This window comes from Sus scrofa, chromosome 14, assembly GCF_000003025.6.
Source record: "Sus scrofa isolate TJ Tabasco breed Duroc chromosome 14, Sscrofa11.1, whole genome shotgun sequence".
Taxonomy (NCBI): Eukaryota; Metazoa; Chordata; class Mammalia; order Artiodactyla; family Suidae; genus Sus; species Sus scrofa.
The window spans coordinates 131,957,924-131,984,612 of NC_010456.5; the positions used below are offsets into that span (position 1 = coordinate 131,957,924).

General features: G+C 41.1%; 1 protein-coding gene across 4 annotated transcripts in view; it reads left to right on the forward strand.

Moving 5' to 3' along the window:
- The window catches only part of PLEKHA1 (pleckstrin homology domain containing A1), a 55,733-nt gene continuing 32,052 nt past the window's right edge, over window positions 3,009-26,689 (forward strand). The window contains exons 1-4 of one of the 4 annotated variants that reach the window (XM_005654150.3): window positions 3,009-3,292; window positions 17,753-17,913; window positions 23,240-23,296; window positions 25,531-25,576. In XM_005654150.3, the coding sequence (XP_005654207.1) occupies window positions 17,773-17,913; window positions 23,240-23,296; window positions 25,531-25,576 (244 nt within the window). In that variant the 5' untranslated portion in view covers window positions 3,009-3,292; window positions 17,753-17,772. Of the gene's footprint in view, window positions 3,293-8,128; window positions 8,735-17,752; window positions 17,914-23,239; window positions 23,297-25,530; window positions 25,577-26,689 lie in introns of those variants that run through there. The other 3 variants (XM_001927189.5, XM_005654149.3, XM_013981768.2) reach the window with 3 other exon arrangements.

A 26,689-nucleotide genomic window follows, 5' to 3' on the forward strand; every position in this document is an offset into this window, starting at 1 on the left:
TGGTCTGATCGCTGCATGTGGGTTTTCAGATCAAATGCAAGACATTAAGTTTGAATTTGAATTTCAGATAAACAAGGAATATATATATATATTTTTATCTTACATATGTCCCAAATATCTCATCTAGAATTTTCTAGGATTCTGGAGCTGGAGACCCTTCTAGACTCTCTAGCCAGGGAAGACAAGTTCAAATGCCTAGAGAGATTAAGCAGGTGACATCTGGATTTTTATTTAAAATCTCCCTTTTTAAAAATTAATTTATTTTATTTTCAGGGCCACACCCAAGGCATATGGAAGTTCCCAAGCTAGGGGTTGAATAGGAACTGCAGCAACTCAGGATCTGAGCCATGTCTGCAACATACGTTGCAGCTTGCAGCAATGCCGGATACTTAACCCACTGAGCAAGGCCAGGGATCGAACCCACGTCCTCATAGATACTAGTCGGGTTCGTTATAGATGAGCTACAACAGAACTCCTCGAATCTCCCTATTTAAAATTTTTTTTCTTTTTTTTTTTTTGGCTTTGTCTGTGACACATGGAAGTTCCCAGGCCAGGAATCGAACCTACACCACAGCAGCGACCAGAGCCTCTGCAGTGACAACACTGCATCACAAGAGAACTCCTGAAATCTCCTATTTTTAAATGTTAGCCACACATTCGGTTAAAAATAAAACCCACTGTGTGAGCAAAAGGAAACAGCTCTGGCCAGTTTATAAACTATGATGGGCCAAATCCTTTCAACCATTGTAAAAATGAGGAAATGAGGCCTCGGGAAGACAGGTGTCAGCACGGCCACACTGCTAAGGTTTTTCAAAAGATAAGAAAACAATCTCCTTGGAAATGTTGAAATGTTGAAGAGCAGCTGAAAGAGCCGGGGGTGGGGGTGTGGAGGGGAAGCATTCTCTGCAGTCTGGAGAGCTTTTTCCTCGCCATTGACTTATCAGATCCTGAGAATATTCTGTAAGGGGAGCAGGTGAGGTCACTGGGCATCAGAAAGGCAACATGCCCCCTCTGCCTAATGTCACAGGTCAGTGCCCACAGATAGGTCTAGGGCTGTTTTTCACTTCGCTTCTGTTTGGAATGAGATAATATCTAAGTTTCCTTTAGGATCTCAAAATGGCAAACTCTAAATCCGATTTTCTGCCTCATAAACAGAAGTGAGTCAGGAGGTCAGCCTTGGTGATGAGACTTTTTTTTTTTTTTTTTTTTTTTTTTGTCTTTTTGCCTTTTTCTAGGGCCATACCCTCGGCATATGGAGGTTCCCAGGCTAGGGGTCTAATCGGAGCTGTAGCTGCCGGCCTATGCCACAGCCACAGCAACGCTGGATCTGAGCTCCGTCTGTGACCTACTCCACAGCTCACGGCGACGCCGGATCCTTAATCCACTGAGCAAGGCCAGGGTTCCTAGTCGGATTCGTTAACCATTGAACCACAACGGGAACTCTGGTGATGAGAACTTTTAACCCAGTTCACAAATAAAGATGGGGTTAAGTCGTCTCAGTTTCAGCCATGTCACCAGCCTGGGCAGCATTTGCCTTGTGTTTTCTGTCCTAGCAGCTGTACATATACAGCTTATCCATGGCTGGACATTGGTTTGTCTCCTGCACATCTTCACATAGGAAGGATGTTCTGAAGGTGTTGATAAAGATTTCGAAGGGGGAAGGATGTGATCTAAGGCTGTGTGGGGGAAGGAAAGGAAGAAGGACTCAAATGAAACAAATATTTATTGAGAACCTGGTGTGTGCCATGCACTATGACAGGCGTGGCATATAATCCTTTCCCAGCTCTTTGCATGTCTGAATAATTCTGTTTTTTTTTTTAGGATTCAGCTCAAAATTCATTTCCCCTGAGAGCTTTCCCTGACCATTCTTCTTCTTCTTCTTTTTTTTTTTTTTTTTGGACTTTGTCTCTTCCAGGGCTGCACCCGCAGCATACGGAGGCCAGGTATGGAATCCGAAACCTCCTGGTTCCTAGTTGGATTCCTTAACCACTGAGCCACAAGGAACTCTTGACTATCCTTTTTAATGAGCCCCTCCTTACACTGTCTCTTTAACTTGTTTTGTTTCTCCAAGGCATTAACCATTAACATATGTATTTATCTTTATCCTTTTTTTTTTCTTTTCTTCCTCCACCCCAAACACCCTCTGACCCAGGCTGCACTTGAGGCACATGGAAGTTCCCAGGATTGGAATTGGAGCCACAGCCACATCAATTCCAAATCGGACCTACACCGCAGCTCACTGTAACGCCAGATCCTTAACCCACCGAGCGGGGCCACAGAGGGAACTGGCATTTTCATGGATACTAGTTGGGTTCATTACTGCTGAGCCACAAGGGGAACTCTCAATGTATTTTATCTTGCTTTTTAAGGACTAGCTCCTCCTACAGACTGCAGGCTCCATGACACTTGTTCTCAAGTGTATACCAAGTCTGGCCTTGACATGGTAGGCGCTCAACAAACACTTGAAATATTTACGAGTAAATATTTATGACAACACATATTTACGTTCCAGCCTTTGGACTAATCGAATTTCTACTAAACCACCCTTTAAGTTTCTCTAAGCCTCCTGTCCTATTAAGTAGGAAGTGGATCTACAGTTCTAGAGAGAAAGAAATTGTTAGGAGCAAAAAATTGGGGTGAAGAGTTGTAAAGCTTTTTTTCCCCAGGTCGCACAATAGCCTGTGAATTTATACCTCCTGGACTGATTATGGGACAGCTTACAAACTAATTATCTGCAAAAGAATGAAACTTATTTTTAAAGATCCCTGTGCCTGGAAGTTCTAGGCGGTGACATAAGACAATCCTGAATTCCACCCTCGAGCCAAGCCTGGTCGTCCTGAAAAACTACGAATCCCAGGATGCACCGCAGTGCAAGGGCCCAGAGCCCCGTGCGCGGTCCTCCCCGAGGCGTCCGGGGTCTCCTCCCTTGGAACCAGGAAAGACGCCCGGAACCCGGCCCACCACGCCTCCAGGACCTGCGCGGGGCGTGTCGGGACTTGTAGTCTCCGCGGGCTGGGAGTGCCTGCTCCGGAATCTCGGCCGCCGTCTGGGGGCTGAGGCGGCGCGGGCACGCGTGCGCAGTGCGCAGGCGGGCCGTCGTGGGCGCCGCTCCCGGCTTCTCACTGCCTGTGGGACCCCGGGCCGCGGCGGCGCGGGTGCTGCAGGTCCAGGGCCGCTGGGAAGTTCCGCGTGAGGACCTCCGCGGCGCCGGGGCGGGGTGAGCCGGGCCGGGCTCCGAGAGCGCGGCGCCCGCTGAAGCGAGCTGGGAGGCTCGAGGGGCTGGCGGGCACTGGTGAGTGCGGGGCGGCGGGCGGCGGGCGGCGCGGAGTCCCGGCCCCCGCGGCTCCTCTGCTCGCGGGTCCGCCCTTGCGGCTGCACCTGGGCGAGGCCGCGGGGCCGGCTCACCTGCGCGCGCCAGCTCCCGGCGGCGTCGTCTTCTCGCGGCTCCTTCCTTTATTGTTGTCCTGACCTCGGCCCTCGGCGGCGTCCGGCCGAGGAGGGTGGGGAGCCCGGCGGCGGTCGCCGTCGCCGGGGAGCTAGCCGGTGGTTCTGCTAAAAAGTGCGGTCGCGCCCTCCCCCTGGACGCCCGCGCCGGCCAGCTGTCCGGGGATTCCCGGCAGGCGACGCCTTTCGGAGTGGCTCGACTTCAGGGCTGTGCCCACCGGGGCTCAGCTGCCTTGGGCATCGTTTTTTATTATTTTCATGCGCTTTCATTTTAGGACTCACCGAGTCAAGTCGACTCCGCCCTGCGCCTTAGCATCCTGCAGTGTTAGTGCTTTCCCCTCGCACCTTAATTATGCAGATGACCAGTGCGACAGCTGGAAGTGACTTATCCAGGGTCACTCAGGTAGCACCAGGGAGGCAACCGGAACCCAGGTGTTTAAGCTTAGAGGCCAGCTGCCAGTCGCACCGCTTTGGAACAGTCTTGAGTGGTTTGTGGTTTATTTCAGATGCTTTCTATTGACCCTCCTGGATAGACCATCGGAGGGGAAAGTGTGGTCATAATGAAAGTAGTGTTTACTGCTTTTGGTAGAATTGTAGTTGTGCTGTGCCCCGAAGCAGAGCAGTTGCCCTCGGCTGGGCACCTAAATAGTGAAACTCCATCACTGTTTGGGGGCAGGTGCTAGTGCAGGTTATAGAAGATACAGCCAGGCAATTTGTGCCATTTTCCTCTCCTGTTTCACCTTCCAATCCTAGTACTTGTTTTCTTATTTTACGATTGATGGTTGTCTGTTTTGATAAGATTTTCTTTGCTTTGACGAAGTCATTGCCCTTTGTGAATTAGTTTTCTAACTAGAAAATCTTACTTCCTGTGTGCTTAATGACTGGAACCAATAGTGCACTATGCGGTTTTTACCATTGTCTTTTATCTTCCAACTACTGATCAATCTGCTCTATTTTCCCTCAAGCACTCAGCTCACATACTTTCTCTGGTTAATGCCATTGAAACACGTTGCAGCAAAATTTGGGTAAGCTTTTTATGATTCAGAGAAAAACTTGAAAAAAATCATTCTGTAAAACTATATTTTTCTTCACGAAAGAACTTGGGCTATTATTAAAAAAATAGTAAGATTCATGCTGACTAAACTGCTTATTCTCGTAACCGAAATTTTCATGTTGGGCAAAAAAATATTTCCCTAAATAGCGTTCGTTTAAATATTCCTTACCTCGAGTCATTTTTTCCCAGGGGAGAGCACATTTTATGATACTTATATATTTAAACAAGACTATTTAAGCTTAGCAGAATTTGAGTTAATAGTTGGTTTATTTTATGGTGCTATAAACCCAACTGTACCCATTGATAGGATTCTCTTGAAGCATATCCCTGGATCAGAGGATATGGCTGTTAATTTGTCCTTTGAAGTAAGCAGGAGATTACTTTTGTGACGTTAAGAAGATGTGATTTATATGTATTGAAACTGCTTCCTACTTCACTTTATCTTGTTAACTAGTGTTTTTATTGTTGCTTTGGGGAAGGAGGGGGAAGTAGCAGATTTGTATCTTTTCTTTTTTCCTCTGGGTTTTAGCAATGTAGCACAAAAGGAAAGAGGTGGTGTGTAAATTTGAGTTTGTCATAGACTAGGAGAGACAGTAAAACAGGATAAGTATACAATTGTTAGGAAGTTGCCATGAATTCATAAGCCGGAAGGACCTTTTTAGAATTGTTTAAGGACATTAAGAATAGCATTGAATTACTTTCTTTAAAAAGTCACTGTGGGCAGTATTCCATGTTGGTTGTTAATATATGAGATATGATGATATTGAAGACTCCTAGGAAAATACTTGGGAAAGATGGAAACATTTTATTTTTTTATAGGGCTTTTTCTCTAAAAATGTTTAATGCAGCTTAAAAAAAAAAAAAAAGACAAGACTGAAAGTTCTTGACGCCCTAGTGCAAAACGCATAGTTACTTCTGGATGAAACCCACGAAGTAATTTATTAGCATAATTTAAGTCAGGCTTTGACATTGAAAGACTGCTTGATGTTAAATAATCATTCTTGTTGTTTGAACAACTGTCATTTAAGAGTGAGGAAGATAAATAGTTTTCTGAATAAAATGTAGTAATTATTCAGATGTGACAGTAGTTACACTCTGCCTTTACTAGACAGAAAATCTCAAATTCTTCAGCAGCAACTGTCTCAGTTGTGAGCTGAGGTAGTGTACAAATATTCCTTGTTCACATACTTGGGCATTTTACTTTTTGTTTGTTTGTTTGTTTTTGCTTTTTAGGGCCTAACTGAGACGTTTGGAAGTTCCCAGGCTAGGAGTCGAATCAGAACTACAGCTGCTGGTCTACACCACAGCCACGGCAACGCCAGAATATAGCCGAGTCTGTGACCTACACCACAGCTCATGGCAACACCAGATCCCGGACCCACTAATTGAGGCCAGGGATTGAACTTGCATCCTCATGGATACTAGTCAGATTCATTTCTGCTGAGCCATGATAGGAACTCCTGAGCATTTTACTTTTGATAATATTAAAATTTGATTTGGAGTTCCTGTCGTGGCTCAGTGGTTAACGAACCCGACTAGAAACCGTGAGGTTGCAGGTTCAGTCTCTGACCTTGGTCAGTGGGTTAAGGATCTGGCGTTGCTGTGGTGTAGGTTGCAGACACGGCTCAGATCTTCAGTTGCTGTGGCTCTCGCGTAGGCAGCTGTGGCTCCGGCGTAGGCTGGCAGCTGCAGCTCCAACTGGACCCCTAGCCTGGGAACCTCCATATGCCGTGAGAGTGGCCCTAGAAAAGGCAAAAAGACTAAAAAAATAAAATTTTGATTTTAAATTTCAAGATGATTCTCCTCTCTCTCTCTCTTTTTTTTTTTTTTTTTTTTGGCTGCATCCATGGCATTTGTAAGTTCCTGGGCCAGGGCTCCAAGCCACAGCTGTAACCTATGCCACAGATGCCCTGTGCCACACCTGCAGCAACACCAGATCCTTAACCCACTCTGCAGGGCCAGGGATTGAACTGTGCCACTTCAAAGACAGCGTTGCATCTTTAACCCCTGTGCCATGGTGGGAACTCCAGATTCTCCTCTTATTTCAATATGCAATGATACAATATAATAGCTTTAGTAGGAGATAAATATTAAAATCTAGTTTTAATTCTTTTGACCATTTTTAAGTTCCAGGCATTCTGGAATTTATTGAACTGGTATCAGGAAGGAGTTCCTAGGGCAGAAATTTTCGGTACCTTTAGATGTTTGTCTATAATGCTTACTCATTTTTAGAAACATAAAAGTATGTTTTTTTTTTTTTTTCTAATTTAAAAATGAAAATTCCTGTTGGCATTTGTTACGGCAGTAGGATTTTGTTATGCTTAATGAATAACATTAAACCTTTTGAACTCAGTAATATTTTTCCCCAGTAGCTGCTGTGTGATGAAGAACATGTGAGTTTGTAATTCCTAGAAGATATTTAAGCAAACATGTGTTTCCTGTTTATTTTGATAAACCTTTGATTAGTTGAATTGCTTTGAATTAGGAAGATTGTATTTTGAGGATATATCATAAGCATTCTTTGAACTGTAGTTTCTATTGAATGTAAAAGAAAAGGTCATTTAGGATTTTTTAAAACACTTTTTAGAGTCTTAAAAATATTGAAATCAAATATTTTTCCCTACGTGGAACCATTATCAGACTTAACAATCCAATAGTTTCATTCTTCAAAAAGTTGTGGTTTTACTCCTTTAGGCAGCCTAGCCTTTAATAGTTTAACCATTGAAATCTGGATTCAATTTAACAACTTCTTGAAGAAAGGAGACTCACAGGCACTTAAAATTGGAAGCAATCTCAAAGGACTTCTTATGTAGCTTCTCACTGGGTACAGTAAATCCCCCTGGGAATTTGCATGTCAGGTTCAGTACGGCGATAATGCTGTTCCTTATGTCGTCAAGTTAGCGAGCAGTCTGAGTTTGGTGAGGACAAACAGAAGACGTTATATTTTTCAGCACTGACTGCTTTCAACTGTGCTTTGTAGGATCTTCCCTCTCCCTGTTACCTCATGACTTCATGGGCAAATGGTAGCTTTCCTATCATTTACAGCTATTAAAAGCTCCAGTATAATCTATTTAAGGAGTTCTCCTGTGGCTCAGCAGTAACAAACCCAATTAGTATCCATGAGGATTCGGTTGGGTTCGATCCCTGGCCTCACTCATGGGTTAAGGATCCGGCGTTGCCTTGAACTGCCAGATCTGGTGTTGCTGTGGCAGTGGTGTATGTAGGCCGGTGGCTACAGCTCCTGTTGACTTCTAGCCTGAAAACTTTCATATGCCGAGGGTATGGCCCTAAAAAACATAATTCAATTTAAGTTTAAACCTTTAATCTTCTGCTAAAACTCCTTTCCTCCTTTACCCCAGTATCTGGCCACTTATTCCCCGAAATACTTGGAGTAGGGAGGGATTGTGATATGCTCCCTGGACGCCTCGTTCGCTTCCCTCTTTGGGGATCTGTTTGGACAGAGAGTAGTCAGAGGAAAAGTATTTCTTTTTTGGGGGGCCACACCTGTGGCATGTGGAGGTTCCCAGGCTAGGGGTCGAATTGGAGCTACAGCTGCTGGCTTACACCCCAGCCACAGCAATGTAGGATCTGGCCTATACCACAGCTCATGGCAACGCCAGATCCTTATCCCACTGAGCCAGGCCGGGGATCCGGTGAACCCGAAACCTCATGGTTCCTAGTGGGATTCTTCTCCACTGCACCATGACAGGGACTCTAGAAGAAAAGTATTTCTTACCTGGTGTTATTAAAGCCCTCTCTTGACTAATAATGGCCAGCTGTTCTGTCTACTGGTAGGCTTTCAAACTGGAATTCACGGTGAGATCTTGCAGGGAGACGCCCCATTGCACAGTCTGGGTGTGAAATTGGCTGTGGGTTAACCTTTGCCAGCCTACACTCCCACCTTGTTCCTGTCCTGTCGTCTCCCCATTGGTCCCTTTGAGTATTTGGGGGTGAGGCAGGTTTCTCTCTGCAGCCAGATTTTTTGATAACAGCAGTATAGCTCAAGTCCACTTACTGTCTGTAATTTCCACGTAACCCACTGGAAACTTCCTTTTGGTGCCAGATGGTGGCATGCATGCTGCTTAAGTCTGCCCCCTTTCTGTGCCTTGCCATTTCTCATCAATGCTCTTTGTCCCCCTGCTCAAACAGGCGCAATGTCAGTCACTCCTGCTTCATAAACAGACACTGAACTGGAGAATGAGATCTCCAGTTCTCAGACCTCCTGGTCTGATCTTGGTGAGTGTCTTGGCTGTGCCCCCCACCCCCTGCTTGGGTGACTGTCCCCTTCTCCCTGGGTCCTCCCCGAACACTTCTCAGTTCTACCCTCTTCTGTCAGCTGCTTGCATAGAGTGGAATGACAGCGAGGCATTGGTGAGGGTGCTAGAGCCCTGAGGGGTGCATGTGTGTGGTGGCAGGCAGCGGGGTTGGTGCTAGACTCCATGGGTGTTTGCTCATTGATGTCTGTATATCCTCACCTTTGTGTGTGTCCAATTTTGGGACAAGACCAGTCAACTAGTCAGCATCTAATGAACAGAAGATACTCATGTCCTTTGGGTCTCATGAGGTCTCACTGTGCAGAATTTAATTTTTTATTTTCTGTTTCTTCCTGATTTTTGCTATTTTTTTGACTTATTTCATAGTTCCTGACTGATGAAGTGTTAACTGTGTATGTTAATTTATGAATTTTGTATGATCTAATGACCACTTAGAGCACAGGAACAGCTGAAGGATGGATTTTGTGGAGGTTTTAATAATATAGTTTTCTGTCCTTATCTCATAATAGCTTTATTAAAAATATAAATCCAAACAGAAATATAATATTGGACTCTTTTCCTTCCAGCCTCTAAACAAACCGGTCAGTTAAATCTGCTAAATGATTTCTCATCAGATGAGGAAAAGGCAACCTTCTGTTTGGAGACTTAAGCATTAATATTTGATGCAATGATTATGGATTTCTTAATATTTCATTCAACAAATAGTTCCAGCTACTGTTTTAGGCATTGGAGAAGCAGTAGTAAATAGAAAAAAAAAAAAATCCCTGCTCTCATGGAGCCTATATTCCAGTGTGGGGAAAGAGTCAAGAAATAAATGAGTGAATGATATTGTTTATTAGCAATAAATGCTAAGGAGAAGAATGAAGCAGGGGATGAAGTTGGGAAGTGGCAGGACAGTTTGGAGCATTTGCAGTTTTAGATAGGGTGTCAAGAAGACTTCACAGAGAAAACGGCATTTGAGTTAAAACACCTTGTGGGGGAGCTTGTCTAGTGCAGTAGGAGTCCAGTGCCCAGCTGAGTAAGCACCAGGGAGATTGGGACAGGCTGAGGGTATGGAGGAGAAGCCTGTATGTCTAAGAGCTTTGCTTTTGCTTTTATTAATTGCCTTAAAACAATGGTTCTTTATTTTATTTTATTTTGTTATTTGGTCTTTTTAGGGCTGCACTGGCCACATATGGAAGTTCCCAGGCTAGGGGTCAAATCAGAGCTTCAGCTGCCAGATCCTTAACCCACTGAGCAAGGCCAGGGATCAAACCCGCGTCCTCATGGATATTAGATGAGTTTGTAATTCTCTGAGCCACAACAGGAACTCCGATTCATACTGTCTTTAATTTGCATGCATTGTATAAAATGTTTCCTTTTGTATTTGTGCATCTTTTCTCTTACTGTGAAAATCTGGGTTTTAATAACTAAAATCATTTTGTTGCTTTTAGTTTAAATATAATCACAGCATCAGTAGATTCACAATGTCCTATCATGCACCTAAAGTACTATCATATACATAAAATAGTTTCAGAATTACAATATATAGTAGAATTGCTGGGTCATAGGATAAATGCATATGTCGTTTTGTTAGGTGGTGCCTCAAGAGGGTTATAACATTCTTCATTCCCACCAGTAATATATGAAGTCCCTATGACAGCCTGACCGAAATAGTATACTGTCAAACCTCTGGTTTTTTTTGCCAACTCTGTAGATGAGAAGTGGTATCTCTCTGTAGTACAGGGTTTTTTGGGGGAACTTTTCTATTTTGAAGACATAGAAACATCCACAAAAGTAGGTAGTATTGTATAACTACAGTACCCATATTTAGTCCCAACAACTGTCACCCCAGGCCATCCCCTCCTTCTTGATTATTGCAGATAACATTTTATCTCTGTATCAGTTAAGTGTCTCTAAATGATGAGGATTTATTTTCTTGGTAACATAACCACAGTAGCATCTCCACACTCAAAATATGTATCTGTCATGAGGCAGTATTCAGATTTCCAGACTCCTGAGATAAATCAGAGTTGTTGTTAACTAGACTTAAATAAGGTCCACATGTTGTGATTGTGTCTTTTCAAGTCTTTTAATTTATAGGTTCTTCCTCCGGTTCCTTTCCCTCTACTCCTTTGGAATTTATTTTTTAAGAAACCATATTGTTTGTCCTGAGAATTTTTTTTTTTTTTTTTTTGTCTTTTTGTGTTTTCTTGAGCCACTCCCACAGCATATGGAGGTTCCCAGGCCAGGGGTCGAATCGGAGCTGTAGCCACTCGGCCTACGCCAGAGCCACAGCCATACGGGATCCAAGCCGAGTCTGCCACTCACACCACAGCTCACGGCAACACCGGATCCTTAATCCACTGAGCAAGGCCAGGGATCGAACCGCAACCTCATGGTTCCTAGTCAGATTGGTTAACCACTGAGCCATGACGGGAACTCCGTGAGAAATTTATAGTTTGGATTTTGCCCTTTGAGTCTCTGTGATGTAGTTTAACATGTTCTTCCTCTGTCTTCTCTGTAAATCGGTAATTGGATCTAGAGCTTGGTCAGATTCAGGTATTTTCACACTTTTTTTTAATTTAAATAAATGTTTTGTAGATGGTGTAAATTCTTCCACAAGGAGGCACATGAAGTCTTGTTTGAAAGCCTTTTTTTTTGTGGTTTTGGGAGCAGTACTATCTCTGTATGGGATTTTCTTATTATGAGTGAAGTTGAGCATCTCTTCATCTGTTTAAGGGTCATTTTTGTGTCTTTTTCTGTAATATGTCTGTTCATGTGTTTGGTCCATTTTTCTTTTGAACTTTAATATATTTCCCTTGGCATTTTTTGCAGACTCTTTAAATGTTGGGGAGAAGCTGCAAGCATTTTCTACTGGTTTTGACTTGCTGATCAGGATTTGCCATTCAGAATCTTTTTTTAAGTTATTTGTAGTCAAGGGAGTTCCCATTGCAGCTTAGCAGGTTACAGACCTGACTAGTATCCATGAGGATGCAGGTTGGATCCCAGGCCTCCCTCAGTGGGTTAGGGATCTGGCGTTGCTGTGAGTTGTGATGTAGGTCCAAGAGGTGGCTCGGATCCCATGTTGCTCTGGCTGTGGTGGGCAGCCTCAGCCCTGATTTGACCACCTACTTAGCCTGATTATTTGTAGTCAAATTTAGCAATAGATTTTTTTTTTTTTTTTTTTTTGCTTTTTAGGGCCATACATGCAGCATACGGAAGTTCCCCGGCTAGGGGTCAAATTGGAGCTGCAGCTGCTGGGCTACGCTACAGCAACTCAGGATCCGAGCCATGTCTGTGACCTACACCACACCTCGTGGAATCACCAGATCCTTAACCCCCTGAGTGAGGACAGGGGTTGAACCTGCATCCTCATGGATGCTAGTTGGGCTCATTACCACTGAGCACAACGGGAATTCCAACATTGGATTTTTTTATTGCTGCTGGAATTTTAAATCTTTTGGGGGTTTAAATTATATGCAGTAAACTTAAAAGAGTTTACAATATGATGAATTTTGACCATGTTGTTGCATGTAGTAGTAGTTCTTTTATATTGTAGAATGCTATTCTGTAGTATAAATATACATTTTATTTATCTGTTTACCTTTTGATGCCATTTGAGTTATTTCTAGTTTGAGACTATTATGAATAAGGTGCAGTAAATATTTGTAAAGTCTTCTTTGCATTTCGGTTCTGTTGAGTAAATATTTAGGAGTGGAATGACTGGTTCATAGGGTAAGTGTATGTTTGATTTTATTGCCAAAACTTTTCCCATAGTGATTGTACGTTCCCATCAACAATACATAAATTCTGGATGTACCACATCTTTGACAACATTTGGTGTTGTCAGCTTGTTTTTAATTTTAGCCATTCTGTTGAGTGTATGTGGCATCTTCTTTTTTTTTTTTAATCAGCATTATTGAGGTATAAATTAACCTACAGTAAATTTTACCCTTTTAGCATATGATTCTGAAGGTTTTTTTTTTTTTTTTTTTTTTTTTTTTTTTTTTTGTTGTTTTGTTTTGTTATTGTTGTATTTCTTGGCGCTCCGTGGCATATGGAGGTTCCCAGGCTAGGGTCCAATCGGAGCTGTAGCCACCGGCCTACGCCAGAGCCACAGCAACTCGGATCCGAGCCGCGTCTGCACCTACACCACAGCTCACGCAACGCCGGATCGTTAACCACTGAGCAAGGCAGGACCGAACCCTCGACCTCATGGTTCCTAGTCGGATTCGTTAACCACTGCGCCACGACGGGAACTCCCCTGGAAGTTTTTTTGTTTTTTGTTTTGTCTTTTAGGGGCCGTACCCACCGCCTATGGAGGTTCCCAGGCTGGGAGCTACAGCTGTCTAGTTGGAGCTATAGCTGCCGGCCTACACCACAGCCACAGCAACTCAGGATCCGAGCCGTGTCTGTGACCTACACTGCAGCTCACAGCAATGCTGGATTGTTAACCCACTGAGCAAGGCCAGGCCTGTGTCCTCATGGATGCTAGTTGGGTTCATTAACTGCTGAGCCACAACGGGAACGCTTGAGTCTCTGAGTTTTGATGGATGCATGCAATTATATAAGCTCTACCATAATCAAGATATGCAACAGCTATGTTGCCAAAAAAATTTCTCTCCTATTCTATCATTGTTAGGCCTATCACAAGCCCTAGCAACTCTGATCTGTTTTCTGTCGCTGTAGTTTGTTTTTTAATTTGTAATTGGTACACTTCACTCTGTGGTGTGTCAGCCTATTTTTGATAAGTGCATAGGTGTGTATCCTACCAGAATCAAGATATGGAGTAGTTCCATTACTCTGTGAATTACCCTTTGAAGTCGCCTCCTCTCACTGATCTGTAACCCTTTGAAGTCACTGCACTCACTGATCTAATGTGTTCTCTGTCCCTATAGCCTTTTGGTTTGGCTTCTTAACTTTGCAAAACATATTTGACATTTCCCATATTGTGTGTATCAATAGTTTGTTTCTTTGTTTCTTTCTTTTTTTTTTTTTTTTTTTTTTTTTTGTCTTTTTGCCTTTTCTAGGGCTGCTCCCGCAGCATATGGAGGTTCTCAGGCTAGGGGTCGAATTGGAGCTGTAGCTACCAGACTACGCAACAGCCACAGCCATACCGGATCCTTAACCCACTGAGCAAGGCCAGAGATCGAACCCGAAACCTCATAGTTCCTAGTCGGATTTCTTAACCTCTGAGCCATGATGGGGTGGGGGGGAACCCTCCAATACTTTGTTTCTTTATCTTGCTAAGCAGTATTCCATCACCTTGGGTGTACTACAGTTTCTTTCTTTACCAGTTAAAAGACATTTGGGTTGTTTCCACTTTTTTTCCGGTTATGACTAATGTTGCTTTAAACATTTACATGTAGGTTTTGTGTAAACTTAGTTTTCAGTTCACTTGGATTAATACTTAAGAGTGGGATTGCTGGGTCATGTCGTTAAGGGCATGTTTAACTTTCTAAGGAACTGCCAAACTGTCTTCCCAAGTGCTGTGCCATTTTGCATTCCCCCACAGCAATGATAGGGTATTGATTTGTTTCAAATCCTTGCCAGCATTTGATATTTTTGTTTTTTTGGGGGGGATTTTCTTCTTAAGAGCAGTTTTAAATTTTGATTAAGTCCATTATATCAATCATTCTATGGTTTAGGTTCTTTGTGTCTTATCTAGGAAATCTCTGTCTGCTCCCAGGGTCATGAAGACCTTCATTCATTGTGCATGTGTATGTATATATTTTAAGAAGCTTAATTGTACATTAAGTTTCCGATTCATTTCAAGTTAATTTTTTCCCACATGGATAGCTAATTGTTCCAGCACCATGTTTTGAAAGACTGCATTTCGAGTTGCCTTGACATCTTTGCTGAAAATCAGTTGACAGGATGTGTATGTATCTGTTTCTGGATGCTGTTGTGTTCCATTGATCTATCTTTTCACAGTCCTATACCATCTTTATTTCCGTGGCTCTATTGTAATCTTGAAATCAGGTAATGTTAAGTCTGTTTTTTGGGAAATAGATTTAGCTTTTCAAAGTCATTTGCATTTCTATATGTATAATAGAATCACCTTTTCAATTTTTTTAAAATATTCTGGAATTTTGATATATTGTATCAGTGCTTCATTCTTTTCTATGTCTGGAAAATATTCCATTGTGTGTATATATTTTGACCTGTTGATGGACATACGGGTTGTTTACACTTTTTGGCTACCTTGAATAATGCTGCTGTGAACATTCATGTAGTGTTTGCGTACCTGTTTTTAGTTCTTTTGAGTATATACTTAGGAGTGGAAATACTGAGTCATATGGTAATTCTGTGTTTTAACTTTTGAAGAATTACCAGACTTGTACACAGCTCTTGTACCATTTTACATTCCCACGAGAAATGTAGGAGGGCTCCCCATTTCTCCACATCCTTGCCAATACTGCTTATTTTCCTCTCAGTTATATCCATCCTAGTGGTTGTGAAGTAGTAGCTCATTGTGATTTTGGTTTACATTTTTCTAATGAGAAATAATGCTGTGCATCTTTTTGTGTTGTGTTTGGCTATTTATTTATCTTAAGAGAAATGTCTTTTTAAGTCCTTTGTCCACTTTTTAATTGGGTTCTTTTTTTTTGTTGTTGAGTTGAAAGAGTCATATTTGTATCTTCTGGATAGTAGACCCTGATCTGCAAATATTTACTCCCACTCTGTAAGTTGTGGTTTCATTTTCTTGATGTCCTTTGATGCAAAAGAGTTTTTAATTTTTATGAAGTCCGGGTTGGCTTATTTTTTTTTTCTTTTGTTGTTTGTCCTTTTGATGTCATATCTAAGAATTCATTGCCAAATCCAAGATCATGAAGAGTTTCCTCTTTGATTTCTTAAAGTTTTATAATTTTAGCTCTTATATTTTGATTAATTCATTTTGAGTTTTTTTTTTTTTTTGGTATATGGTATAAGATGGGGTCCAGCTCTTTAACATGTAGAGATCCAGCTGTCCCAGCACCATTTGCTAAAGAGGCTTTTCTCTCCCCTTGATGCAAATCAGTTAGCCATAGATGGAAGTTCCCTTTGTGACTCAGCAGTTAACAAACCCAAATAGAATCCATGAGGATGCGGGTTCCATCCCTGGCTGCGCTCAGTGGGCCAGCAATCTGGCCGGCATTGCTGTGGTGTAGGCTGCAGATGCGGATCCTGTGTGGCTGTGGCGTAGGCTGGCGGCTACAGCTCCAATTCGACCCCTAGCCTGGGAACCTCCCTATGCCTAAAATAGAAAAAAAAAAAAAAAAAAATCTGTTAGCTATAGATACATAATTTGTTTCTGGGCTCTCAGTTCTATTCCTTTGGTTATGCCTTTTGTCGTGGCAGAACCACACAAGTTGATAGTTTTTACCTATAGTGTGCATTAGTATAATATATTCTTTTTTCAAGTTTTGATAATACTTTAGAACTTTTAAAAAACTTTGGGTCATAAGTTCATTAAAAAATTGTCTCCAAAAAAAACAGAAAAAGAGGGGAGAGTTCCTGTTGTGGCTTAGCAGATTAAGAACCTGACTAGTATCCACAAGGGTATGAGTTTAGTCCCTGCCCTTGCTCAGTGGGTTAAGGATCTGGCATTGTTGCCAGCTGTGGCGTAGGCTGCAGATGCTGTGGCTGGTATCTGGTGTTGCTGTGGCTGTCGTGTAGGCTGGCAGCTGCAGCTCTCATCGACTCCTAGCCTGGGAACTTTCATATGCTGCAGGTGCAGCCCTAAAAATAAAAAAAAAAAATTATCTCCATGTGCCAGATTTGTAATAACCCCAAAATGCATAGTTTTGTTTAAAACTTTTTAATGTGTTTCATTATTTTTCTAGCTGAATACAGAATGGCGATTTAGATAAATATCAGGGTGTATTCTCTTTGAATTTTCACTATGAGTTAAATGAAGAACTAGGAGTTCCCTGGTGGCCTAGTGGTTAAGGATTTGGTGTTGTCACTGCTGTGGCTTGGGTTCAATCCATGGCCCGGGAGAACTTCCACATGCTACAAGTAAGGCAAAAAAAAAAGAAGAGTCAGTTACATAAATAAACTCAACCTGCCAAAAGATGTTGGTGCTGGCTATAGAGGTACCAGAAAAGGAACAGTCTGTGGATTTGCCACATATCTATGGTTTTTAGAGAAAAATGGATGGAAACACTGTTTTTACCCGTCATGGTTTTTAACTTTAATCAATACAGCAAAAATTTCAGTCTTTAAGTATCAGAACGTGTTATGTCTCTGAAGTATCATTTAATCTGCAACTTCTCTCTCCTTTTTTTCTCTGTAGTAATTTATTTGCTGAAGAAACTGCTGTTTTGCAGTCTACTTTTGCTGATTGAATATCTGTAGTCCAGTGTAATATGTTCCTCTGTGTTCTTTCCAGTGAATTGGAAGTTGGACTTAGGAAAATCCAGAGACTTGATCAGATTGAGATGAAACTTTTTGTTGTTGTTGTTTTGTTATATGCACTTCATTGGTGATGTTTGTGGCTTCCATTAAGAGGCACATAATACCTGCTTCTCTCTCTTTTCATGATGTTCACTTTATTTTTATTCATTTTGGTTTTCATAATTCAAAGGGTTTTAGAGAGACAGGAAGCTGTAAAGTTTAAGATACAAGCTCTAGAGTCCAAGTGTCTCGGTTCATGTTTTGAGTCATTACCTACTAGTTCACAGATCTTGGAAAGTCACTTCCCTTTCTCAGCATTAAATTTCTTATCTATGAAATGGGGGTGATATCGCCTACTCACAGTGAAAAAAGTAAGTAAATTATCCAGCTGAGATGAATAGCTCTCCTCTGTCCCCATCAAGGCCTGCAGTTGCATTTAGTAACCACTCATAATAAGCTTAATTTCAAGCGATTTTTGCCCATGCTTTTACGTATTCCCATCACCCAGCCCCCACCTAATGTTGGAAAGTAGGCCCTTTGTTGAATAAACCATACCATAGCACATTTTATGCTTGAAGTCCACGGAGAAGTACTTACTGTTAATGTTTTTATTTTACAGTGTAATGTTCAAGCTCAGAAATGCCTTATGTGGATCGTCAGAATCGCATTTGTGGTTTTCTAGACATTGAAGAAAATGAAAACAGTGGGAAATTTCTTCGGAGGTATTTCATACTGGATACCAGAGAAGATAGCTTTGTATGGTACATGGATAATCCACAGGTTTGTAAAATCCAAAGAGTTACCTCTTTAAAAGTGCATAAGAATTTTAATTATTAAAGTATTTGATATACTTTACAGGTGTTGGGATTTGTCTATTTAAACAGTATATGTTTAGATTTATTTCTCTTAGCTGTGTTCTCCTTGCTCTGTACCCTCAACTCGTACTGTCTTATTTGAATTTCAGAAGATGAAACTAGGTTTATTTGACAAAAATGTATGCATGAATTTATATTTTTCCCTTCCTTGGGAGAGACATCTCTGTCTCTGGTAGAAAAATTTTAAATCATTGAGATTTAAGATGCTGTTTCTAGGAAAGAGACTATTAGCTTTTGGTAAATAGACTACTTAAATGAGTTGACCCTCTTGCACCTGTGTAGTCCTTTCACCTTGTAAGGTCAGACTTGAATGTCACCCATGCATGAATTTGGTTTCATTGTTGCCTTGCAAATTATTGGGGGTAAATGTCTTAAATTAAAAATTAGAATCCCAGTTTTAAGATCTGTGAGAGGCCTTGGATTAGAGGTCATCTCTTGAGTAGTTTTAAACTTTCTCTACCCGTGAAACTCTTGATTTAGATTGAGGTGTATGTTGCAAGGATGCGTGTGCAAAGCAAGAGCTGAGTCCGTGGCAAGCTTGTGAGCTGACCGGGTCTAGAGGACAACTTGTGCGGAGGGGAGCAGAAAGTTCAGGAAGAGCAGGAACTGGGAGGAGGTTCCGTTCTGCTCCACAGAGCAGGAACCAGGTCCCCTACAATGAGTCCAGTATTCATTCCCCTATACTGATTTTAGATTAGACAAAGTACATATGTGCTAATGTATTTTTATTTGTTTATATAGAATTTAAGTTGTAAGGGACCGTAGTATTAATTCAACCTCTTCCTTAACGCAAGAAGTGCATCTGTCTCTGTTCTTCACTGTTGTTTGAACTACACGGTACCCAAAAGTGTTTATTATATTTGAGACAGTTTTGTTTTTTGTTCTGTGAGTGAAAACCTAGTTCCTTGTATCATCTCATTGATCTACTTTTGCCCTCCAATTCTCTGAAAGTTTAGTCCTTTATCCACTTGCAGCCTTGCAAATTTTGGAGAATTTTTATTTTAATTCAGGGTATTAGTTGAGTGCTGATTTTGTATGAGACTTTCTTCTTCTTCTTTTTCGTTTTTTTGTCTTTCAGGGCTGCACTCAAGGCATATGGAGGTTCCCAGGCTAGGGGTCCAGTCGAAACTGTAGCCAGCAGCCTACATCACAGCCACAGCAGTGTAGGATCTGAGCCGCATCTGCAACCTACACCACAGCAATGCCAGATCCTTAACCCACTGAGCAAGGCAGGGGATCGAACCTGTGTCCTCATGGATGCTAGTTAGATTCGTTTCCGCTGAGCCAGGACGGGAACTCCCAGGAAATGTTTCTTTTTTTTTTTTCACTTTGGCTGTAGCAGAGAGGTTATGTGTTAAAGTTTGTACTCAGCTAGGTCTTTTTCACATGAACTCTTTGAAAGCCAGATTTCTGTGGTATAATTAGCACATTAATTTTTTTTCTTTATGTGGTATAGAATTTTATTTTATTTATTTTTTTTGTCTTTTTGCCATTTCTTGGGCCGCTCCTGCGGCATATGGAGGTTCTCAGGCTAGGGGTCGAATTTGAGCTGTAGTCACCGGCCTACGCCAGAGCCACAGCAATGCAGGATCCGAGCCGCGTCTGCAACCTACACCGCAGCTCACGGCAACGCCAGATTGTTAACCCACTGAGCAAGGGCAGGGACCGAACCCTCAAGCTCATGGTTCCTAGTCAGAGTCGTTAACCACTGCGCCACGACGGGAACTCCAGTATAGAATTTTAAATCCATTTTTTTATTGGCTTCTTAATTTTAGTTCTTAATTCCAACTGGTAACTCTTATAGATTCTGCCATCCAGTGTATTAGCCATCAGTGACCAGCTTTGTGTCACTTTAAATGTATTAATCAAGCCATACCTCATCATGAAAACTTGAGTAAAATGTCTTGCTAAAGATTACTGTGGTTGAACCACATGCAATTACCAACATCCCCCCATTTTAATACGCTAAAAAAGGACTGTTTCGTATGATTCAGTCCAGTTGCTTCTGTTGCGTGCTGTACCACTTTAACTGCTCATAATCACCCTGATAATGGAAGAGAATTCGTTTGGCTGATCTGTCCTTAGGGAACCATACTTCCTCTGCTCACTCCTTTCTTTACCACTAACTGGTGGTTTAAGAATCCATTCCACTGTGTTACTAGGGATCAGTTTGGGCCTTTCTGTGTGTTGTTGACAGTGTAATGATGAATAATTAAATAATCAAGTAGCTTTATTAGGAAATGAATTTGGAGAAACTTGAAAAAAGTATCCTGGTAGAGTGAGTACAGGAACTCATGAGAACAAAAGGTTATTTCCCTTTATATCTTAAATGTCATATTGGTTTATTATTTCTTGTTCATTGTCAAGTAACAGATTTTGAAACCCACGTTTTTTGTCTGGTTGGACTTGGGAGCAGTTTCATCCCAGACTGTAGAAACTAGGTATTTTGAACATCTTTAATCTCCTAGCTACTTACATTTCCTTATACTTTGCCAGTATTTAATCTGTGACCCTTTATGCCATGCAGTCATGACATAGTTGCTCATTTCTCTTTCTCACACAGAGATCAGAGCTGTGTTCACCTGGTTAAAGTAATAGACTTATGGAGGACTTAAAAATAATGATTTTGAATGGAAGGGTAGCAGTGTTTGGGAAAAAAAATCTCTTTGGTAGTGGTTAGGGGATCCTGAGGATATGTGAACATTTCATTTCCTTACCCAAGGTTAAAGGGAAAAAAACTTTTAAACATTTTGTATAATAACACAACCATTTAAAATTATACATTAAAAATTTATAGTTTTATATACATATTTTATTTGGAAGCTTGTACATAGTGTATAGTTTAAAACAGCACATAATGCAGGTTTTTTTTTTTGTCTTTTTGCCATTTCTTGGCCCGCTCCCGTGGCCTATAGAGGTTCCTAGGCTAGGGGTTGAATTGGAGCTGTAGCCACCGGCCTATGCCAGAGCCACAGCAACACCAGATCCGAGCCGCATCTGCAACCTACACCACAGCTCACGGCAACGCCAGATCCTTAACCCACTGAGCGAGGCCAGGGATCGAGCCCGCAACCTCATGGTTCCTAGTCGGATTTGTTAACCACTGAGCCACGACGGGAACTCCAAGTCTTTTAAATGTCTAGGCTTCTGTATAATTAACTGTTTCCATTAAGCTTATAGGAGGTTTGAGAAGGATTTCTCCTAATGGTTCATGAGAACAAGCCCATGGAGTTTTGTTTAATGTGCATTATTGTAAAATAAGTTAAATGGTTGATTCTTAATCTATAGCAGAGGAAACTTTCAAAATCAGGATTTTTTTCCTTTTACTTTTGAAATCTTCTGATCTATGTTTATTACTTTTTTCCAGATTCTTTTTTCTGGTTTTTCCACCTCCCGTCTTCTCCCTTTATAGCCCATCCAGTTTATTATATTACAAGACATTAATTAAAACACATTTTTGATTACGGAACTACTTACAAGCCTTCATTAATGGTTTCTAATTCTTATTTTTTTTCTTTCTGGTTTTTTTTTTTTTTTTTTTTTTTTGTCTTTTTGAGGGCTGCACCTGAGGCATATGGAGGTTCACAGGCTATGGGTCTAATCAGAGCTGCAGCTGCAGGCCTACACCACAGCCACAGCCACGCCAGATCTGTAACCCACTGAACAAGGCCAGGGATTGAACCTGCAACCTCATGGTTCCTTGTCAGATTAGTTAACCGCTGAGCCACGACAGGAACTCTGGTTTCCAATTCTTAACAGTGTAAATTCCTTGCTACTTTATTTCTTATTCAGATCCTCTATAATTAGGTTCTTAGTGCACGTTCCCAAACCACTGTTACCTGCTTCAGCCCCATTTGTGCCTATGTTGTAGCCCAACAGCCGCTTTCCTGTTTCAGTACAGAGCATCTGGACATCCTTCTCTGCTTGCTGTGGCTCATCTGTTTTCTCTGCCAGAAATGTTCTCTCTTCTGCTCTTAGTGTTTCATAATCTTAAAGCCCAGCTTAAATGCCTTTCATTCTTTCGCAGAGTCTTTCCTACTAATAGCTTCAACCAGAAATGATTCTCCCTCTTCTTAATTCTTTACCCTTAGCTCTTTTAAGACACTAATCACATCCCAAACTTGTTTAAGGAAGAGTAAAAATATTTTTTAGGAGCATGCCAATGTATACGTTTCTTGCATATGATTTTAAAAGTATTAATCTTTTTAAAAAAATGGTATCAATGTAGATTAGTAATGGCATAATAAATACTAAAGTAATTTAAATAGGGGGGAGCTAATCTTTTTAAAGATATATTTGATTAAAAATTTTAATAAAACAAAGTAATGTGTACTTTTGAAATTTCTTAAAATTGTATTTGCTTAATGTCTCTAAATATTTTTTCCCATTCCTTTTCAAAGCAAAATATGATCTTGTTTATGGTTTATTAGGCTCGTGGAAAAGAACAGTTTAGATACAATGATAACAAAATATTCTTTTGGTTATAGAGTGCATCATGGTGAAACAGCATAGAGTTCAGTTTTTGTTGTTTTGCTTTTTAGGGCCGCACCTGCAGCATATGGAGGTTCCCAGACTAGGGGTCGAATCAGAGCTACAGCTGCCGGCCTACACCACAGCCACAGCAATGCCAGTTCTGAGCTGGGTCTGCTACCTACACCACAGCTCATGGCAACTCCGGATCCTTAACTCACTGAGCGAAGCCAGGGATGGAACCCTCAACCTCATGGTTCCTAGTCAGATTCGTTTCCACAGCACCAGGACGGGACCTCCTAGAGTTCAGTTTTTTTTACTCATGTTGTCAGCTTGATTTCAGACATAGTAAATATGTGAACCAAAAAGTTTATTTGTAATATGTAACATTAAAAAATTTAATTTCTTGGAGTACCTGTCATGGCTCAGTGGTTAATGAATCCGACTAGGAACCATGAGATTGCAGGTTTGATCCCTGGCCTTGCTCAATGGGTTAAGGGTCCGGCGTTGCTGTGGTGTAGGTTGCAGACGCGGCTCTCCCGAGTTGTTGTGGCTGTGGTGCAGGCTGGCAGCTGCAGCTCCGATTCGACCTGTAGCCTGGGAATCTCCATATGCCGCAGGTGCAGCCCTAGAAAAGGCAGAAAAAACAACAACAACAAAAAATTTAATTTCTTAACTTTATGTAGAGTGTATAGGTTGTTATTATATGAGATAAATTTGTAATGTTGGATGTTTGTTATATGTTAATCATTTGTTTACAGAACCTGCCTTCTGGATCATCACGCGTTGGAGCCATTAAACTTACCTACATTTCAAAGGTAGTCTTTCTGTGTTGTCTTACATGCTTGCATGCATTAAAATCCCTTTGAATGAGAGTGTAAATAAAAGGAGTAGTCTCCTCTCTTTGTCATTTAAGACGATGTTCTGGTTCATATCATGCTGAAAATAGTACCTGATTACTATGTTTAGGAAGTTTTTTGTTAAAATCAGGAAGAATATGGAGTTAACTTACGAGATGTGGCAAATTGCAAAATTTAACGTTAACTTTTACAGTGAGGTATATGACTGTCAGAAGGGGAGATATCGGATGACAGGTCTGTCTTTGGGAAATCTGGAGAAGATTTTTCTAAGTCTGTATGTATTTATTTAAACTAATTTTTAATCTCATTAGTTTGACTTTTTGCTTCTTTATGTTTTACTTTGAGGAAAATAAACATCTTCACGATGAAGGAATGATTTTTCCATATTTTGTCTGTACTAATTTGTTTTCCAGTTTGTTAATTTTTTTGGAATTTTTGTAGTACTATTTTTCTTTTCAGAAATTTAGATTTTTGGTATTAGGTGGCTTTTTTTTTTTTCTTTTTCTTTTTATTAGTGTTTTGGGAACTGAGAGAGATGCTGAGGAACTAGCTTTATGGGGTTTTTTTTGGTGTGTTTTACCAAAAAGTAATAAGCTTGATGATGACTTAAGATGAAATATGAAAAGTAGCAACGCAGTATGATTAAGTGATATGTGTACGCATACGTTGGGATTTGTTAGCAAAGATCTTCAAGAGAAGGCCCGTTTGTGTAAGTGTGCCTGTGTGTACCAGATAGATATTTTGATAAATAAAAAGCTTTGTTATCAGTATCACAATAGAGCTATTCACTCTCATTGACCAAAAAAAAAAAAAAAACAATTTTTTTGACCATAAAAAAGTTATGTATTGAAAGGGAACCATTTTATGTTAAAGCCGTATTATGTAAATTTGCAAAGAACAAATATTGTTCAAGTGTCCCTCCATTGTTCTGTCAATTTAAGACATTTAATAGTACTTCAGGGTAGCTGGCAGCTTAAATTTAGAGATTCTTATTAGGAAGCGTAGAATTCCAATGTTAGACCCTCCTCGTTTATGTCATTGCCTGCAGTATATGTGTAGCTGTAACATAAATAATGCTGCCAAGGACTTTTGACTCTTGATGAAGTGAGATGCAGTTGAGGTAGAAATTGCCCATGTGCCTGAATCTTTTCAATTGCTTGTTGCCTGGTCTTTTGAAAAATGGGAGGCTTTTTTAAAATTAAGGTGTTGACTCAGTAAAGCAGGCACACTGACTGGCAGCTGCTTTCCCTTCTTCCATTGCTTCCTTTGAAAAATATAACCTCGATGTGGTTCCAGTACATTTCATCGCTGTCCCATCGCTTACTGAAGTTTGAATTGTACAGCTTGTGCTCCACTTCAGACGTGCCACTTTTTTTTCCCCAGAATTTATTCCTGGAACACATTTCATTGTGACTCAGAGCTCTGAATTTGTAGATGAGATCAGTCAGGAATCCCAGACTTAGAATTCCTTCTGAAGGTACAAAACAGATGCCGCAATTTTAAGTTCTACCACTGGGCAGTGGACTGGTAATAGCCATGAATGGGCTTCCCAGTGAGCTGCTTTGTGTAAAGGGCCAGCAGCAACCTGGTGCAACTAGTTGCTTCACCTTCTAAACGGAACCATCCGCATGCTGCATTTAGGAAAGGGGGGGGGGGCCCATAATCGCAGGGTAGTTTACTGTACAAGTGGGGATCCAGTGCCATTTTGATTTCCTCACTGCAGGTTAATGCCTTCTGGGTTTTCGGACTTTATGAAATATACAGTTTTCTCCTGTCACCATTTCCCTTTGCAGTTCACAGCAAATTTAGAAATGCAATTTGAGAAGAATTCTTAGTTTCTGTGGAGTATTCATTGAGGATATTTTGAAAATTATGCTAAACCAAAAATATTTATATGTGTGACATAAAGCCTAATGGTTTATGTTCAGTTTCTTTACACTTCCTTTGACGAAGAAACAATTTTGTTCAAAGAAAACATGAAAGTATCATTTGTTTTAAACATCATGCAGTTGGGGACCCGTATCTTGAATTTAATTTACGGTTCTTTTTCAGTCGCCTTAAAGTTTAATTTTAGATCTGTGTGTTAAACGTGTATGATTATGGGGATGTCACACATGTGGAAGTTCACAGAGTTTACGGTTGGTTGTGGTCGCATATGAAGAAATGAGTGATTCATCTCTCTTTCTTGTTAGGTTAGCGATGCAACTAAGCTAAGGCCAAAGGCTGAGTTCTGTTTTGGTGAGTAGCCATATTTTTTTATATATTCGTTATTTCACGTTAGACTAATAAAATTACATTGTGTTATAAGAGAACACAGTCACAGAAAACCATACAACATAATCCTGTGGGTTAATGAATTATTCTAAGGCAAATTCCCTTGAAACTACCATCTAGGGAAGAAATGAAACTGCTCCCCCCTCGCCGAAGCCTCGTTTCCGTGTCCCATCCCAGTTGCAGCCTCCTCCCTCTCTGCCTGTGTGTCGTCATCTGGGCATTTAGAGTGATCGTATCCAGTGAGATCAGTATCACGCTTTCTACCTGATATTACTTGATACTGAAGAAGTAATGGAAGGAATTGAGTTGGCAGCTTGTGGGTAATGAGAAGTTTACAGTTTGAGGGCAGGGGTGGTTGAAGGTATTTGCTAACCCGTTCAGAAGCATGTAAGGAATGTCTAGTATAGGTGCTCCGCGCTTGGCACTGGGGCTGTGAGAGTGATAAGAGGCAGTTCCTGTCCTTAAGAATCTCCCAGGCTGGTTGTCTCACAGATGCAATACCAGGTAATTATCATCTCATGTATCTTGGGTAGTAGATAAAGGGGTGTGCAGTCTCTTCAGGAATCACAAAAGAAGGAGCTCCCTTTGTGGCTTAGTGGAAAACAAATCTGGCTAGGAACCATGAGGTTGTGGGTTTGATCCCTGGCCTCGCTCAGTGGGTTAAGGATTCAGCGTTGCCTCGAGCAGTGGTGTAGGTTGCAGATGTGGCTCAGATCTGGTGTTGCTATGGCTGTGGCACAGGCTGGCAGTTGCAGCTCCAATTAGACCCCTATCCTGAGAACCTCCACATGCTCTGGGTGCAGCTCTAAAAAAAAAAAAAAAAAAAAAGACAAAGAATGGAGAAATTTAGAAACTGTTAAAATAGAGGGTGTAGTTGAAGCTGGGAGAATTGATCTACTCTCAGAGAGTTTGTTAATGGACATTAGTGATGAAAGAGACAAAAATTAGGAATTTCCAGCTGACATCAAAAGGGATTGTTTTGCACTAAAGTAAAAAAAATGCTTCTTGAGGTAGAATTGATGTTACATTTCTTTGTTTTCTTTTGCTTGAAAAGGGTGAGTGTCTTCTGTAGGCGCT